Genomic DNA, 18,059 nt, shown 5'->3' with positions numbered 1-18,059 from the left:
GTTTTTGATTCCCTAAATTATGTTTTCGTTGTAAAAATTTTTGTTAGTTTAATTGAACTACATTGTTGTGTCTATTTGCCTGTTTAAAAATTCCAAAAACAGTCTATGGTTCCTGTAAATGTATGCCAAGTCCTGTTACCCACGCACCCAAATGGGCGTGGCATGTGGGCGGTGTCGGCATTTGTGCATTTAATGCCATAAAAGTTTATCTACAAAAGTGTCACTGGGTGTTCTTTTATTTACAGTATTCTAATTAAATAAAAAATGTATTTGCTTACACAATAGCAGGAGGTCTTAATTAAGGCCATTTTGTGCATTTTGGCTAACAATTATCCAACTCAACTTAAGTCTACACAATTACTTAATTGATGACATAAAAAAATTAAACAAATTGGTACAGGACTTTATCCGCAATTTATGGAAAAGCTGAAAATGGATAACAAATTGACATTCAGTACATTTTTTTAAAGGTTTTTTCGGGTATTCCAATGACTTGTTTTTTATATTGGTTTGGTGGGTATATTAGGCTATTGGCTTAAAATGAATTAGCTTGCCATAAAATTAAGTATTATATTTTGAAATGATTCAAACCTTAAATATTAATATATTATATTTAAAATTGTATTTCTTTTATATACTTTTTTTATTACTCCCAATATGTATTCCCAGTTCAAGACCCATTTTTATTTACCTTTTCGGCCATATGTGTTTAAATAAATTTCAATGAACTTGTTGCCATTTCGGTTCCGGTTTTTAAATGTCGGTGCCCAAACTTACATCCGTAGTGAAAATGTTTTATTTTGCTTAATTTTTAGCTGTTGGCTTTTTGGTCTCTTTTTTGGCGGCTGCCATTGTGATAAACATATCAAAAAAATGATTAGTTTTATCCGAAAAGCAAGTGCAAAAAATGTGTCGCTTTTAAGCATTTCCTTTTTTCATTTTTTGCACTATCATAAAAACGAAGGCAATTAAAAGTGGAAAGGGGTATTGTCTCTGTGTTTGATGGTGTTATCGCTATTGTTGTTATTGCTGTGGCTCCTGACAAAACGTTTCAATTAGTGCGATTATTGCATAAACAACAGAAGCAACAAAGGAGGCTAAAAAATCATTGCTGTCGCTTACCATTTTTAAAAAACAAATTGCTGGTTGGCTGGTTTCTTTCTTTATAAATTGCCCAAACGTTTTGTAAGTGTTTTGTTGAGTATTCGCTGGGCGTTTATTTTATTTTATTTTATTTTATTTCGATTTATTTGTCGTCCAGCTGAAACATATTTTTGATAGGGTTTAAAGCCTTTGTTTTTTATAGCACAATGGCTTGGCCTGCCTTTAATGGCCCTCTTAAATGGGTTCTTGATTCTCGAGTTGAGAAAAGTTCTGCATTTATCAGACTTTGAACTTCAGGGGCCCCCTGATTTCTGTTTCATACTTCTGATTTTCTGATCTCTGGCCAAGGCCCATGGTGCGGTTGTCCATTACCCAGGTGTTATGCAATGCCAGCAGCATTTAGCCGCGACAGCTGAGCTCTTAACGTGGCTCTCTGTTGTTTTTGTTGTGCTCCGCAGCATTTGCAGCTTGTGCCGTTTACAGCGTTTACTTTACAGCTTCGAGCGGACAGCGCTGCCGCTGCCTCAGTCGACGTCTTGGTGACTGCACTTCTCAAGTCGGACTTGGCACAGTGGTTGCCGTTGGCCAAAAATGATCTTAATACTTTAAAAATAATTACATATCATAAGTATTTATAGTAAAATTACAACTAGGTGGCGTATGGCTAATATTATTTAAACCCAATGCGCATACCGTAAAACGCATTCTTTCCAGCAATGCACATGCTGCAAGCGGAGAAGTGCAAGACCTTAAAATTTGTTACAAATCATATAAATAATATATAAATATAAAAAATATAAAAAATATGCCTTTTAATTTATTTGTAATCTGTCAAAAATAGCTCTGACACTCCCTGGTATCAAATTTTTTGATGAGAAATGGCTAAACATTTTTCCAGCTGATTTCAAGTCAAACTAGCTAGTTGTTGCTTTTTCTATCTGGTTTCCCGCCAAACTAGCTACTTTTTGTAGAAAGTTTAGCTTTTACTAACTGGTTTCATAAAATATTTGAGGATCCCGAGCCCACAATTTTTAAATTGAGAAATACTAGAAAAACCTATTTGTTTAACACTTTTTAACAAAGCATCGGATCTAAGCAAGTTGGGCGTCTATCAAAGCGTATTTTCAACAAGAACAAGATTTTAAATATTTGTTTATATATTTTCAATATTTGTTTTTATATTTGTTTGAATATTGTGTATTAAATTGTATCTTATATTAAAATATTGACATTTTTTTTATTTACACAAATCTTATATTTGCATGAATAATTATATTTTTTCTGTGGTTTGTTCACTGTGCCGGCGTCTCGGTGCGGTTCAGGTTTTGGGCTCCGTACCGCCTCGTTTGGCTCTTTGAAACGGCCTCTGCCGCCGTCGACTGCGACGTCAGTTTTATGCTTTTTTCTGTAGTGTTTTTGAGGCTGCATAAAGTTTAAACAATTTGGCCGCCGCTCGCGTTTAGTTCTCTTTCGCGTGCGCCAAAACCAAGTAACCGAGTTAACAAGTTGCCGGCCAAAATAAAATTCAGTTTCAGTTTCGATTTCGATTTTTTGTTTTCAAACCCATTTAAGTTTCGGTTACCAATTCAATTGCTCTCAAAGCGAGTGTTATACATCTATTTTGAAGTGCTCGATTGATTGGCCGATTGATTAGCGGGCCACGTGAAAGTGAGTTTCATTGTTTGTTTTTCCTATAATTTTTGTTGTATTTTTTATTGTATTTTTTTCTTTTTTTGGTTTTTTTTTTTGTTGCCGCGGTGCTGCATTCCAAGTTACAAATATATTTTGGAATTTATTTTTTTTTTGGGCTGCGTGAGTTTGGCAAGCGGCGCAAACATTAACCCATGGCTGACCTCTGCCTTTTAACGTGTGTTGGGCAAGGATTTTAACGAGTGTGTGTTGAAAAAAGTATGCGAAAAAGTGTGTAATGAAAATTGGTAAATAGAAAAACAAAGTACTTGCCATATTGACTCTAAACACTTTAAATAATAAGATGTTTCGAGTGCTGAAGTATTTTTAAAACAATTTTTTTAACTGTGCGTTCTGTGACAATTTTCAGAAATACTCTGTGACTATTTAATTAAAGAAATAACAAAAGTTTTCAAAAAAATAATCATAAACTGTGAGCACTTAATTTTTCATTAATAGAATTTCTTTTAAAAATAAAATCTGTTCTGTGATTATTTTTAAAAATACTCTGTGACTATTTATTTATTATGTGTTCTGCATTTAACTGTAATAAATATTCAACAATGTATAAACATTGACTTCAATAAAAATCTAACTAATTGATTTTAACCATGTCGAAATTAATTTTTTATGATTTCATCGAGTGAAATCTTAATAAGTCACAACAACACCTTCAAAAGGCTGTAAAAACATACATATATCAGCAGTTTTCAATAAATGCATCGCATTAATTGTGCCTCAATTAACCACTTAAAGCCGGTTTCCCTTGCTCCAGTTTTTGGGGTCTCATGGAGTTCGACAGGTGAACATCGCACATCGCCCAGATAACAAGATAGAGTCAACAAGTCCCACGAAATCTTCAACGACCTTGAAATGCTTAAAAGCCGAGAGATCAACAGAAACAAAATTCCATAAAAAAGCGAATAAACAACAAATGGTTGGGGCTGAATTTTTGGTGAATTTAAAATCGGTTTTGCTGCGGTTTCTTCTTTTGAAGGCAGTTAAAGGCAGTGAGAAGGCAGCGACGCATGCGCAGCGGCGTGTAAACAATAGTGACCCAATTGCCTCATCTTGGGGCGCCCCTTCTTCAAACTGCTGCCTGCATCGGCACACTGCAGTTGGTTATGCAACATGCGAGGGAGATTAACAGGCAGTATGCAGTGGCGAATATGTGCAATTTGTGCAAATTAATAGGCCCCACATCTCGGGTAAAAAAAGACAGGGGGCTTTTCCAGTTACGCAGCTTGAGGAAATGTTGCCTGCCACTTGAGACGAGAAACTTCCCGAAACTACAGCAAAAATCAATCAAAATTAATTATACTACGAAGGAAATTGTTTTTGAATAAGTAAACTAACTAACAAATATGCTAAGATAACACCTGTAATTGAAATACACTTTCACCAAATTAACGATGCTTTGTTCTAATTAAAAGAACATTTATATTTGTTATTAATATATCTTAATCTTTGTTTTCCATTAAAAAGTGTGCAAGCTGCAGACATTCAATAATTTTATTATAAAATGAAACAAGGCTTTCCGACTTATACATCTCATCATCTTAAAATGTTTCAACATCCATAAGAGCTTAAAATTAATAAATAAATAAATTGTTACAATTGCACATACTTATATAAAAATTTTAAAAGAACCTTTATTTGTATGTTAAATTATTTTAGTTATTGAAATAAGTTAAAACAATATCTTACGGAAAATCCCAATTAAAAGATTAATAATTGAACTGATGTACGTAGATATATCATCTAAAAAAATACTTGGTATGTATTTATTTTTATCAGAGATTGCAATCTGCAGACATTTTATTATTCAAGCCAGGTTTAAAAGCTTATATACCTTATCTTATAAAAATGTTTCAGAATCAAAAAGTGCATAGTTTAAGTCTATGAAGTAATTTGTTACAATTACACAGATATAAAAATTGCCAAAGTACCTTTATTTGCTTGTTAAGTCAATACAGTTGTTTACATATTTCCAAACGCAAAACACCATTACCTTCGGGTGCGAATTAATCATAGTTTCTGTGAAACCGACAGCAACTCCCCCCGAAAAAAAGGCCCACAAAAAATTCAATTGGCTCGTTGACCAATTGAATGTTAATCAAAAGCCAACTTCGCTGGGCCAAAAAGCGAAGAAACAACTCGGCCCTCGCCCATCAATTACCACCTGTCAATGTCGACTGTCTTCTTTTCTTACCGGTTTTGTACATTTGCGGCCAAAAGCGACAATCGTCAATTGGCCGAAAGAATCCAGCCGAAAATGATCAGAGAAATCCACTGGAGTTTGGCAAGAGCTGCGAATGACCTTGGGCTGATGGAATGGCGGGGAGGGGGGTTTGTCGCTTAGGTTTTTGGTATGAAAGTCAAGGTCGCGCTTTGCTTGATAGTTGGTTCATGATTAGCATTTGCTATTGTTGTTTTTTCTCAATTCCACTTTGAGGGCTTATTTTTATTGCTTATTGTTTTTTTTTGGTTTTTTGTGTTTCTTTTTTGTCAAGCGCATTTTATGAGCGTCATCGGCATGGCGGCAGATACAAATTGATTAGCCAATGGAAATATTTATATTGGCAAACAAAAACGTTTAACATATATTGAACATTTGCCTGCCTGGTCGCAGCTATAATTCGACAAATATATTAAAATAGCTAGTTTGGCGGGAAGCAAGCTAGAAAAGGCTACAATTTGTACACAAATTAGCTAGTTTGGGCTAAAATCAGCTAGAAAAAAGCTAAAATGATCCTATTGAAAAAATTTTAAAAATGTATTTATTTTGTCAAATTGATACACCAAAATCTGTACAAATTTTGTTAATTTTTTTGTTTACTTTTTTAAAATATGTATTAATATATAATATATTTTGTACCATTTCGACTCAAAAATTTTTTTAATTTGTATATTTATATTTAAGCATACGTATATTAATTGACTTTAAAAATTCTTAAATTGTATTTATATGTGAACAGATATGTATTTGTATACTTTCCTTAGAATACATTATATATAAATAAATTATATATTTTACATACATTTGTATTCTTCTGATAAGCCTTATGATTCAGCTAAGATACAAGTAAGCTTGGCTTAGTAAATACCCACAGATTTTTATGAGAGAAAACACTTTGCGAGGCATCCAAAGCAAGACGTGGGCAGGGTTTATTATGTGCATAACTTGAGTTGGAATCTCAACTAGTTTCGGTTTTCATTTGCCCGCCTTTGGCATATTTCTGCCCTCGTTTATCGCCTATTTTGGCGGTGTGGGAAACCGACAGATGCAGTGGAGATATGGCAGAGCATTATAAAATCGGTAGAGCAACAAATGTGTTTATGCAGCTGCAACGAAAAATTAAGAGCAATCGTAGAATGCAGGGTTCCTACCCAGAGGGGGTGGATTAAAAAATATATACGAATAGGAAGGATAACTTAAAGTTCTTCCCTACGAAAACATGGCCATATCAATATGTATGTTTTATTTATTGACTTGCTGGGCATCCTCGCTGCAGGATGCCGCTTTTTGACAGTTGGCACGTAGCCGGGGCCCAAGACGATGGGGCGTATACGTATTATGAGTTATGAGCTCGCCTCGACGATCACGTATACGCCCCCTATGGCTGGCTAGGCACCCCGCTGCCCTGCTCCCGCTGCCACTTAAAATAATGTTGATGCCAGACAATTAAATAGAAGGCCCCCTCGATTGCGAATTTAATTACAACTGTAAACAGTTTTTCTCTAAATTCCTTTATTTGCACCACCCCCCAAACCAAACCAAACAAAACCAAGCCAAGCCAAACAAAACCAAACCATTTTGAATGCCATATTTTGTATTTTCCCTAGTTGTTTTCCTTAGTTTTTTGTAGCCAGCCATTAGCAGGGGAAAAACTAAAGAGAAAATTGGCGGAAAAAAAGGGTACGCGCTGAGAAAAGCAATTTTCCGGTTGAGTTTACAAATGGCGGGCGCGGCCAGCGCTGAAAATAAATGACATATCACAGAGTCTGGTCACCTTTATGCGATGTCCAAAGTAAACACATGAAAGCAATGCGACAGGGGTGTGCGAAAGGGGGGCCTCACTGTATCCTTGTTTGTTCGTTTCTTTGCCTCCGTGTGTGTGGACTCCTCAGTTATGCATGTGTGTGTGTGGGTGTGTGTGTTGTGTGTATTTGGGTGTTTGCGGTTCTGTTTTGGTGCTCGCCTGTGGTTTACTCGCTCGGAATTCAGCTGAAGCCCTATATTTAGCTTTGATTATATTAAATGGAATCAAGATTCCGATTTTCGTTGGCATTCAACTAGATTATAATTTAATTCTTGTACTATTTGGTTTAGTAAACATATGTTACTTAGTTATTTTCCTTGAATTTATTATATAGCTTATATAAGCATTACGTTGCAAAAGTATAAGTAAATTTCCCCTATTTTAAAATATAAAATGAACACAAAAAAGGTTATGGATCCGCACATTTTCCTACCCATGCCTACCGTATGCCTTCGCCCCCTTTTGTTTATATTTTTTTGGGAAATATTTGCCCTTCTCCTTCTGGATATCAATAAATGGTTGCCATTCATTTTCGAGCAACTTTTGTAGCCCTGTTAGTTGGTGTTGTTTACACGAGAAAACACACACCAACACACCGACACACCCACACCCAAAAAATACACCCACAGGCAGACAAACACACATTCCCGAGGACAGTTATGAATGGCAATCCATTCGCTTAATGGAATTTCGTGTTGTTTAACTTTTACGTGGCGCCCGAACAGGAACAGGGGGTTAGCATACATATGTGTATTTGTGGGTGTGTGTGTGTCCTTGGGTCAGCTGGGGTCGCTTCGAACCACCTACCATCCTCCTATCTAGCCAACATCATCGTAAAGCTTTATTAGCATTTATTATGCAAGACTTTGCCCCGGTCAAGTTTGTGTCTCTGTTTTAGTTTTATGATCGCTTCCGACTCGACACCTAACCTACCCCTTAACCCCCTAATCCCCCTTAGCCCCCTAAGCCCCCTAGCCGCTCCACTATTAACCCCTGTTGGCCAGGTTTTAATTTCAATAAACGCACATTTTATGACTGCTCAGGTTTATGGCCACGTTGGATTTATTTATTTTTCATTACATTATGCCAAGTACGAGGGGCCCAATCTGCGAAACTCAACGGTTTGAAGCCATTGCGGGGGCGGGGGTGTAAAGGGTTAAGGGGTTCATGTGTGCAATCAACAAAAATTGCCAAAATGTAACTCGATAATTTCGCTTACACACACAGCAATGCACACACTAAACCAAAAACAGAAATCGAAACTCTGAAATTGCCAAAATGGAAATCGAATTGCAGCACGGAAAATGCTGTATTCTGGATGTGAATTGGGGGGAAATCGGGAAATCGGGGGTAAAGGGTAGAAGGCGAAGAAGGGGAAAGGCGGGGTAAATGCATTTTCAGGTGGACAAATGTGACAGTGTGCGTAGTCGAGCGCCAGTGTGCGGCAGTGACAAATGTTGATAAGATGCCATCGATTCGCATAATTTATGCTGCCACCATGGCGCCACAGTGCGCTGCAAAAGTATGCCTACAGGTTGGGGGAAATGACTGCACTTTTACACCATTCCCTTCTTGGAAACCCAGAACTTCTAGTGCAGAAATTAGGTATTTAAGTGGGCATTAATGTCTTCTTAATCTGTACTACTACATTTTTTTTAAAACAGAAATAATAATGCATAATCAGAATCTATAATTAAATAAATCAAGAAAAGTTAACTAAACATTTTTATTTTTGAAAGTTTTTAATTGTTTTTAAATGTCTTAAAATGATTGAAAAATATTCTAAAATATATTTGTCAAATAAAGCTGAATCCCTGAACTTGAACTAAAAAAATTCAATTTTTAAGTGTGTTTTAAACTGATTTGGCAAATATTCTAAAGTTTATATGCCGTGCAGTGATTTCAAATCTTTTACAAACGTTTTATCATAAAAATCACAATAAAACTTATCAATTAAAACATAAGAACTGTTGTATTTTAATTGTGGGTAAACATATTGCCATTTTTAAATGATGAACTCATTTTCAAATATTTCGATATAATTATTTTTTTGTACCAACTAAAAAATATAGAATATATATATATTTAATATATTGATACATTATTTTATTAATTTTAAAGTTAAGTTTATTTAATTTTATAGCTTACTGAAGTTGTATGTAGTCTAAATTTTAAGGATCACTGTAGCCCCTTGGGGAATATTTCATGGGACACCCACTCGAGCACACATGCATACACTTGGCCACACACGCATGCCCTCCACACACTGACACACACACACACACACAATGGCAACATATCGAGGACATTTAAATCGCTCTTAAGTCTCGTTTAATTGGTACTTAGCATGCAAATGCAAAATGAGGCGAGATCCAAGACAGCAATTGTCGCACTCTCTGTCTCGCTCAGTCTGTATTGCCCTCTCTTTTTCCCGCTTCTTGTGAGCTTACTCCTTGTCGGTGTGTGTGTGTGTGTGTGAGTGTATGAGTGTAGTTGGGTATGTGTATCATTAGTTACATGGACAATATGCCAGGCACATCGTCAGTTTGAGTTGCTTTCGTTGTCTCAGGCGGAAAAACCCTTTCTCCGCACTTCTTCATACTTTCTCCCCTTTCTCCCCTTTCTCCCAAGTGTGTTCGCCTTTGCTCAAGTGTGTGTTTACCAACACAAGCACATAATGAGAATTTGGCAGCACAGAGAAAATCAAACAAGCGCAAAGTTGCCTAAGATCTTTGTTAATCTACTTTTAATTTGGTTGTGTGCATCTAAGACTCTTTTTTTTTTAGCAAGAGCTAACCAACAAAAATATTCAAGTTTTATATATAATTTTAGATGTTTTTCTCTTAAATCTTATATTTGATTTATAATTTAAATAAGCCTAAAAAAAACTTAACTAGATTCTTTTTGTGGCTCGCAACAAAATCACATGCACATTTAATTTTATGTTGCATTTTTAAATATTTACAAAATTTTTGTGTTGCAAAAATTATTAATATATTATATATATTTATATATTTTTTTTTAATTTTTAAACACCTTTTGTTTAAGTTTAAAGCTTAACATATCTTAAGTAAGTTGTTAAATTCCTGTATTAAAGTAAATAATAGTATCTAAAAATAAATAATTCTCCATTTTTTCTCTCAGTGCATCCAAGGCAATGCTTGAGAGAGCGCTGAGAATCGAAATGAAACGAATCGAATCGCATTGCATTGCATTGCATCAAATCAAATTTAATTGAAATGCCATGCAAAAATATTTTGAGAGCAGAGACGAAAATTGATTGATTTTTGGCTAGCCATCGAAAAGTCCGATTTAAATGCCATGGCCCCATTTCCCCAACACCGCCCACCACCACTCATTGATATAATTACAAAGTTTTGTTGGCCAGTTGATGAGCCAGTTGGAAAACATAATCAAGAATGCGATTTTGCCGTTCGCCATCTCGCTTCCACAGCCGAAAAAGTTTTAATTTCAAATGAAGTTTGAACAGGAGAAGGGGGGGTTCTAGGGGGATGGGCAATAAAATAATCAAAGCGTGCACTAAAGTGCAACGAGAATTGCCGAAAAACTGGTAACAAAAGTAAGTAAAGTGAAGAAGAAAGGCAGAACGAAAATGGGGTGCCGATGCCATCATCCAAATAGTGGAAAAAGCCAAAAGGCATTGGCCAAAAAAAGGGGTAGAGTATGGTATCAAAGATTTGCTGTTAATTAGGTGACAGTATTTTTTAAAATTGAATGCATGTTTTCCTTATACCATAATAAAATATATATATTTAAAAATAAGGAAAGCTAAGGCCTATTTTAACTTCAGCTTAAACACATTTATTATAGTAATTTGAATAGTTTTTGTTTGTCATTTAAATTAATTAAATATGAGGTAGTATTTAATATATGATATAAACAAGGTGACATTTTTTTATAATATTTAATTATTGTTTTGTAATTTGAATAATTGTTTTTTGCAATATTATTCATTAAAAAAAAGTTGTTTACAGTTTTTGACTAGTTCATTATTCACATTTTGGGTTTTCCGTCTTACAGGATATTTGGGCATTGATAAAAGGGTTTTCCCAGCTGCGGGCCGGTGCAAATTTACCTGAAAACAAGGAGTGAAAGCGGTGGGAAAGGGGAAATGGGAAATGAGGGGTTGGGCGAAACAGTGGGTAGGGTGGACAAACTAAACTGAAAATCTAGTCGAAAACGGGCAAAGTTGCGAAAAACGGAAGCGGGACGGCCAAAAATGCCAATGCCGTTGGTCCAGGCGTAATGAGGGGGGCAGCCAGAGAGAGACAGGAGATGGGTGGTGGGCGGTGGGAAAGGGAAAGCTATTATGCGCCATTAGGGCATAATTAAAATGCTCCAAGCAGCGGCAGCGACAACAAATGCAGCCAAGATGCTGATAATGACAACACGCTGAAGGAAAAGTGCCCAGTGGCAATGAGAAAAGGGTCCAGGTGGACGGAAGAAAGCGTAGAAAGGCAAAAGAAAGCAGTAGGGCGGAGACAAATTCTCCAAAGCAAACAGAAATGGGCCAGTCGTAAGAGACGGAGAATATGGCCCAAAAACAGACAAAGGATATGGCCGAAAAAAACATAGGGGGTGAGATAAGGCCAAAGCTAAGAACAAAATTTACAAATATCCTATTTAAGGGCTTATTGAAAATGCAAGGTCCGTTCTATAATCCCTTACCAGTTAGTGATAACGTCGTTCTATTTGAAACTGTTTTGAAAAATATAAGAGATAAATAATATCAAACAAAAACACATCTTATCGAGGTATAAAACTCGTGACGATCAACAAAAAATTATAAAACATTCGACTAAATAAATACACTTTTTAAAGGTTTCCATTCACACAAATTTAGTTTTTTTCTAGCTGATTTCCCGCCAAAGCATATAGTTATTATGCAGGTTTCAGCTTTTTCTAGCTGATTTCCCGCCAAACCAGCTAGTTTTTGTACAAAGTTCAGTTTTTTATAGCTGATAAGCCTAGGCCCAAAAATTTTAGATTTTAAAAATCTTAAAAAAAAAGTATTTTTAAATAACTTTTGAACGAAGCTTTGGAATCAAGCAATTTGGATGTCTTTTGACGTGTAGAGCTTCTATTTAATCCATTTTTAGTATATCAGTTTCACATCACTTTCTATTGAACCAATTATTTTTGTATACTTAGATTTGTTGTTGTTATTACAAATAAATTTCTGTAAAGTATAAAACTATTTCATATATTTATTTGCTTGTATATTTATGCAAATATTAATTACTTTTTTTTTAAATTTAATAAATGTGTCCTTCCTATCATTTTGATTTTGTCCGAGTACTAATATTTTGAATGGAACTGTATGCAACGTTCTGTCCACTTCCCTTGGAATTGGCCGTAATAACTTCAAAAAGGGCTTCACAGCTTCCCTTTTGGTTTTGGACACTCTCTGCCCCTTTTGGTTTTTTCATTTTGTTCCACTTTTGCTTTTTGCACATCCCACTATCAATCTGTGCAATGAATTTTAGCAATTAGGCAATCACTTCGCACATATGCAAAGCAATTTTTGGGATTGGGCATGCGATGCAGTGAAACTTGGGCTTGGGCTTGGGCTCCAAAGACGCTGGCAAAACTCAAGTGCACTTCCCACTTCGCAAAACTCATCTCAACTCGACTCCACTCAATGAAATGTTTGTCTGTTATATGTACCGATTCGTTTCGTTTCGTTTCCTTTTTTTTTTTTTTTGCTCGGTTGGGTTAAAAGCGGGTGGAGATCCTTCTGCTTTTTCTGCTGATTGCCTTACGCTACAACAGGCAATCTATGGGAATAAAGATATGCATATGTGTATGTTTACCGTGTGTGCGTGAGTGTGTGTGTGTGTGAGCCATGCATTTTTATGGCATTGCTTTTTTGGGGCTAAGGGCTTGGGGGTGACGGGGGGGTTTACGCTCTCGAAAAAGCAAAAGTTTTCACTTCAAGTACTTTTTTCGCTCTGCTATTCGGTGTTTTTCTTTTTTTATTCGGCAATTTGCTGGCGTTGTTGTTGTTATTATTGTTGTTGCTGCATCATCATTCGCCTGGCAAAAGAGTTTGAGCTCTTGAGTAGCATTAAAGCATCAAACGATTGTCTACGGAGAGCCAAAGGCAATTGACTTCTCCTCCGCTCAACGATACGATACCGGAGAATACTACATGTGCAATAGGATGGGATTGGTTTCATGGGGGGTTTAGGATGGTAAAGGGGGTCATGGGTGGTCCGAAATTGGTTGCCATCGGAGCGGGAAAATGTGAGGAAAATGACAAACCCTCTGCTATTTAAAATATATAACCAACCAATCTTAAAGAAATTATCTGTTACCCAAAAACACTAGTTATAGTTATTACATGCTTTGCCTTTATGTTAATAAAATATATAAAAAATAAGAAGAACTTTAATGAGGCTTAAAAAATACCACCTAAAGTGGTTAAATTAAAAATATTAATAATTTATTTAATTTAATTTAAAGTATATAAATACATAAAGAGGAGTTTTTGTGACAGACTTCTTCTTGAGAAATTGTTGTTTAAATAATTGAAAATTGAGAAACACATTATGAGGCTAACAAAATACGAAGTTGTTCTTCTTAATATTAACAATAATAAAAAAATAAACTCCGTACGCTGTAATTTCAGTGGTACAGTTTATGATTGGGAATACTCTTCAGCTGGCTTGACCCTCAACCCCGTGGGCGGAAAATTGATACCCCATCAATCAGATTGTTCTGCGTGATGGTGAAAATGAAGTGCCAACGTTTCCGGCAAATGGCCAACAATCCAATCAAATGCGCCAATTCCGCCGTAAGCTGCTCAATTAGCCACACGGAAAGAAATATTCCAAAAGTTGAGCACCAAGAAAAGACAACCTATATTGAAGTAGCAACTACATTACCTAATTTGTGTATGCAAAAATGTAGTTTGCTTTAATTACATTTAATTTAACAAACGATAGTGCAAAAGTGGAATGAGAAGAAAGCCAACAAAGCCCTGCAAGTGATACAAATGATTTTAATAATATTTTTACACATTTTGCGCAATTTATTCTGGCCATAATTTCATCAATACTGCGTACTGCACTTTTACCCCTCTTTCCGGCTGAAGAGGTCATTGCATTTTCAATTGCGGCATAATCGGGCACAAAATGCTGCAAAATGTAGCAAATATAATATAATCATTGTATATTTTCCCTTTTTTTTTCCTCGGTTTTTTGTTTTGTTTAGCCGGGGTGGCATTGAAATAATTTAAATTATTTTCGCATTGCATTGGAAATTATGGGCAAACAATTAAGCGGACAGTTTTTGGCCTTTGGCGGTGGCCAATTGCTGTTTTCTATTAACTCTTTTGGGCCAAAGGGGCTTAAATACGGCAAAAACACACAGCCACGGCCGCATTGTGACATTAAATGGTATTTGAATATTTTTGCGTATTGCGTTCAAACGGCTGAAATGCAATTAAAATGTAAAAATTTATTAAGCTACTTTGGCAATTTTCCTAATTACGCGCATTAAAAATAAACATTGAAGTTGAAAAAAGTCTGTATTTTACACAATTTGCGATGGAGTTTCGCAGAGCAGCGCAAAAGTTGACTAAATATTGCAAATTTGATTGTCACACAATTTCCACTGCATACTTTCAGGGGAGCTGAATATTTTCCGTCCTGCAGCAATTATGCCGAGGGGAAAACTGTTTTCCCATTTTCCACGCGACGAAATGGACAATTATTTAAATAAAGCTGCAGATTTGTTTAGGATGTAAGAAAGAGTAAAGTACTTGAGAAAAAAAAGAAAAATGAAGACTGTTTAGTTTATTTTGAAAGTCTTTTAGATGTTTCTTCATTAGCCAAACTCTTTTTTAAATTCCATATTGCAATAGAGGTAATTATTACACTTTCAATTTTTTTTATTATTTTAAGACCTTAGGAAAGAAGGAAATCAAGGACCGTAAATATTAATTATTAATTTGTTTGAAAAAAAGATAATCACAATCAGATGATTACCCTTTTATTATTAATCGCTCAAAAAATAGTTTATATTGCTTTGGGGGAACAACCTTTGCACCAAGCAAAAATTCCGCTTAAAGTCAACTATATTTTTTTTATTACCATGTTTATTTATTTTAATAATAACAAAAAAAAAGTATTTTTAAATAAGGTTCATTTAATAAGCTAACAAAACAATATATATCAACAATGCTGCACAAAACAAGTTATCCCCAAAAATTTTGCTTAAAATTTGATGAATATTTTATTTTCTGGTCGTAAACAAATTAATTAATTAATTAAAAATAATTATTATCACTGATTGCGGTCCATGTAATAATAATATAAATGTTTAAATTTTTTTTAATAGTAAAATATGTTGTATTAAAACTGAAAGTTTACCGCGTAAGATACCTGCTGCTTTATGAATGATAATAAAATATAATCAAGATTGTTTTATAAACTTAAATATATTTTAAAACCAATAGAACCTTTTTGTATAACTCCCAGTCGAAGCATTTTTTGGTGAATTCTTCGATGCAATTCGTTGAAATGCGACGCCTTTTATTATTGACCTCTGTTTTCGCTATATTCCCCATTTCCCATTTCCCCTAGCAATTTCCATTTCAATTTCGCTTTCGGTGGCCGCTGTTCTCCTTTTTGAGAGCTGTCGGCGAACATGATTTATGCACCGCCTCTGCGGGGGCGTGTCTCTTCTATTGCTGTCGCTATTTCACTGGCCGTTGACAGAATCTGCCAATGATCGATGCAATTTGCAATGGATTAATCACGCAAAGAGCACTGCAATAATAAAGCGTTTGTGTTTTTACAGCATGCAATTCATGGCAAATAAAACCCTGATAATTGGTGGCATTCTGCTAATGGGACTGGTTTTGGTTCTGGCCAAGGATCACAGCCTCGAGAATGCTCCACATATCAGACACAAACGCGGAATCTTCTGGGACTTCTTTCAGAAGATGGTCATCACCAAGAACCTCATTGTGGATGTGAGTTGTACTTATCTTACCTTACTTATTTTTTAATACTTTTTAAATTCAATTTCTAGCAATATACGGATACGCGAAATACCCTGAACGATATATACAATACTGTTAACGAACAGTTCAGTGACCCAGGTCCCGATAAACCCACCAGTCGTCCCAGGGTTACCACTGAGAAAACTGTGAGTTTTGGATTGGATTATTTAAGATTAAATTCTATATGGAGTATGTATCTCTTAAACACAGTCCATCAGTGGAGAGGAGAGTGGTAGCAACAGCGAGGAACCCACCACAACGGAGGCCTTCCAGATTTCTCGTTACGAACTGGGTCGCATCCTGGGCAGAAACTACCGGGGTCTTCAAAAATTGGCTATGAGCGAGTTCAACACTGCCCTCAACGTAAGTTTTCTTTGGTAATTATAGATATTTATATAATAGAAACACAAATGAATTATTAACAATTTACAAACAAAAATAATTTTCTAAACAAATGGTTTAGAAAAGCAAAAAAGACAATTTATAAATCAGATTTGAAAATATTTATATTTAAGTCAAAGGGTAACAGTGGCCTTAACCGGAGTTCCCATTTTATCTAATATAATAAAACAAACAAACATCAAAAAATATATATATTTCTATAATATTATCCTATAATAATATCATAATAATATTCTATCACAAAACCAGTCTTTTCAAGTATGCCCAATTGCCAAACAATTATTTAAGTCTTTAACATATATTTTTCCATTTTGTAGGCCACCAAGTACAATCTGGCTGAGTACAAGTCGGAGGCGGACAAGCAGTTCGCCAACAGTTTGGCCGTCGAAAAGAAGAACAAGCTGAAGAGTCTCAAGGGCTGAGCCACGCCCACATCTCCAGTTATAGTTATCACTGTGATAAAATGACGACCGTTGCCTATTTATTTGCTCTTCTCCCCACAAATGTATCGAACAAAATGCGGCTGGGAAAGTGTCCCCAAACGCATACGGATTGTGTGTCAAATTAAAAAGTTTTCTGTCATTATTTTATTGATAAACTTTTAAGTTAAAAAAGCAGTACCGCAAAAAAGAAAAGAGAAAAACGAACAGCAAAACGAAAGGAAGGAAAAGAACGAAAACGAAAACATTTTAAGACGGAAAAGCTGCTGGGAAAAACTAGTACATACATAAAATGATGGTTTTTTGTGGTTTTGTTTATAGCTTAAACTATAATTAAAAAAATGTGTGAGTCAAGAAAAAAAAAGGTATTACTTGATTTGTTTAAATTTTAAATGGTTTTGAAAATAAACAAGCATACAATGATATGGAAAAATTTAAATTTTGTACTACTCAATACACATTTCTGCGAAAATAAAATCAAGAGTTTTCTATAGGTATTTTTATCAATTTTGCTAATAGCTTAACTCATAGTTAAACCAATTTGAAAATAAATGTATGTCAACTAAAGAAAAATATAAGTTTTACTAGATTTATTTATATAGATATATTAAACATTTTTAAATTATAATTTTTTTTAAGTAAATGGAAAATATATATTTTGTAGTCCACAATACACAATCCAGTGAAAATAAACTCAAAAAGGGACCCCCATCTTTTCCTCGCCCACATGACTGCAACTTTGTACTGGCTGAAATCGAAGTAAAGTTGCAAACAAATCCAAAAGGCAAAACTTACTAAAATACAAAGACAGTTTTGGGTCTCTGTCTGCCCTCTGCAGGATCTGCTTTCTCCTTTCTGCTTTCTCCCTTTCTGCTTTCTCCCTTGGCCGCCGCATAGTTAGCAGAAACCACTAAAAGTGTCATAATTCGATGCCCATGAGATGGCTGTCTCGAAAGTACGCTGGCCGACAAAACTTTGGCGGTAATGACTGTCGTTCCCATAGTTCCCCCCCTCCCCGCCACAAAAACAGCCTGGTGGTGATGGTGGTGGTGTGGTGCAACTGTGCGTATGAGCAACCTGCCTTGTCTGCAAACTTCTGCCGGGGGAAAACAACGGCAAAGCCAAAAAATACCAGGCGAATGTTCGCCAGCCGGAAACTTATCGAAAGTGGCGAGGAGTTGCAGCTGCAGCCGCCAGGGGGGAATATCTCTCAGATAAACAGATTCGCCTACACTTTAATATTTATTCCACAGTTTGATTATCCTGGCGGATGAATACTATAGCGTGTTCATTGGGAAACTACACATTCAGTTCAAGTTGTTAAATGGCATGGCAACAGCCAAATGCTGC

At 35.6% G+C, this 18,059-nt stretch overlaps 1 protein-coding gene across 1 annotated transcript; it reads left to right on the top strand.

Moving 5' to 3' along the window:
* Nucleotides 1-2,556: 2,556 nt before the first annotated feature.
* Nucleotides 2,557-17,081, top strand: LOC108137326. The gene is made up of 5 exons (XM_017258957.1): nucleotides 2,557-2,772; nucleotides 15,663-15,837; nucleotides 15,897-16,013; nucleotides 16,078-16,230; nucleotides 16,587-17,081. Exons 2-5 carry the CDS (start codon nucleotides 15,664-15,666, stop codon nucleotides 16,689-16,691), a joined length of 549 nt encoding a protein of 182 aa, XP_017114446.1. The 5' UTR covers nucleotides 2,557-2,772; nucleotide 15,663; the 3' UTR covers nucleotides 16,692-17,081.
* Nucleotides 17,082-18,059: the final 978 nt, after the last annotated feature.

Source organism: Drosophila elegans, unplaced genomic scaffold, assembly GCF_018152505.1.
Source record: "Drosophila elegans isolate 14027-0461.03 unplaced genomic scaffold, ASM1815250v1 contig_149, whole genome shotgun sequence".
NCBI lineage: Eukaryota > Metazoa > Arthropoda > Insecta > Diptera > Drosophilidae > Drosophila > Drosophila elegans.
This window is presented reverse-complemented; position numbering and strand designations above follow the sequence as displayed.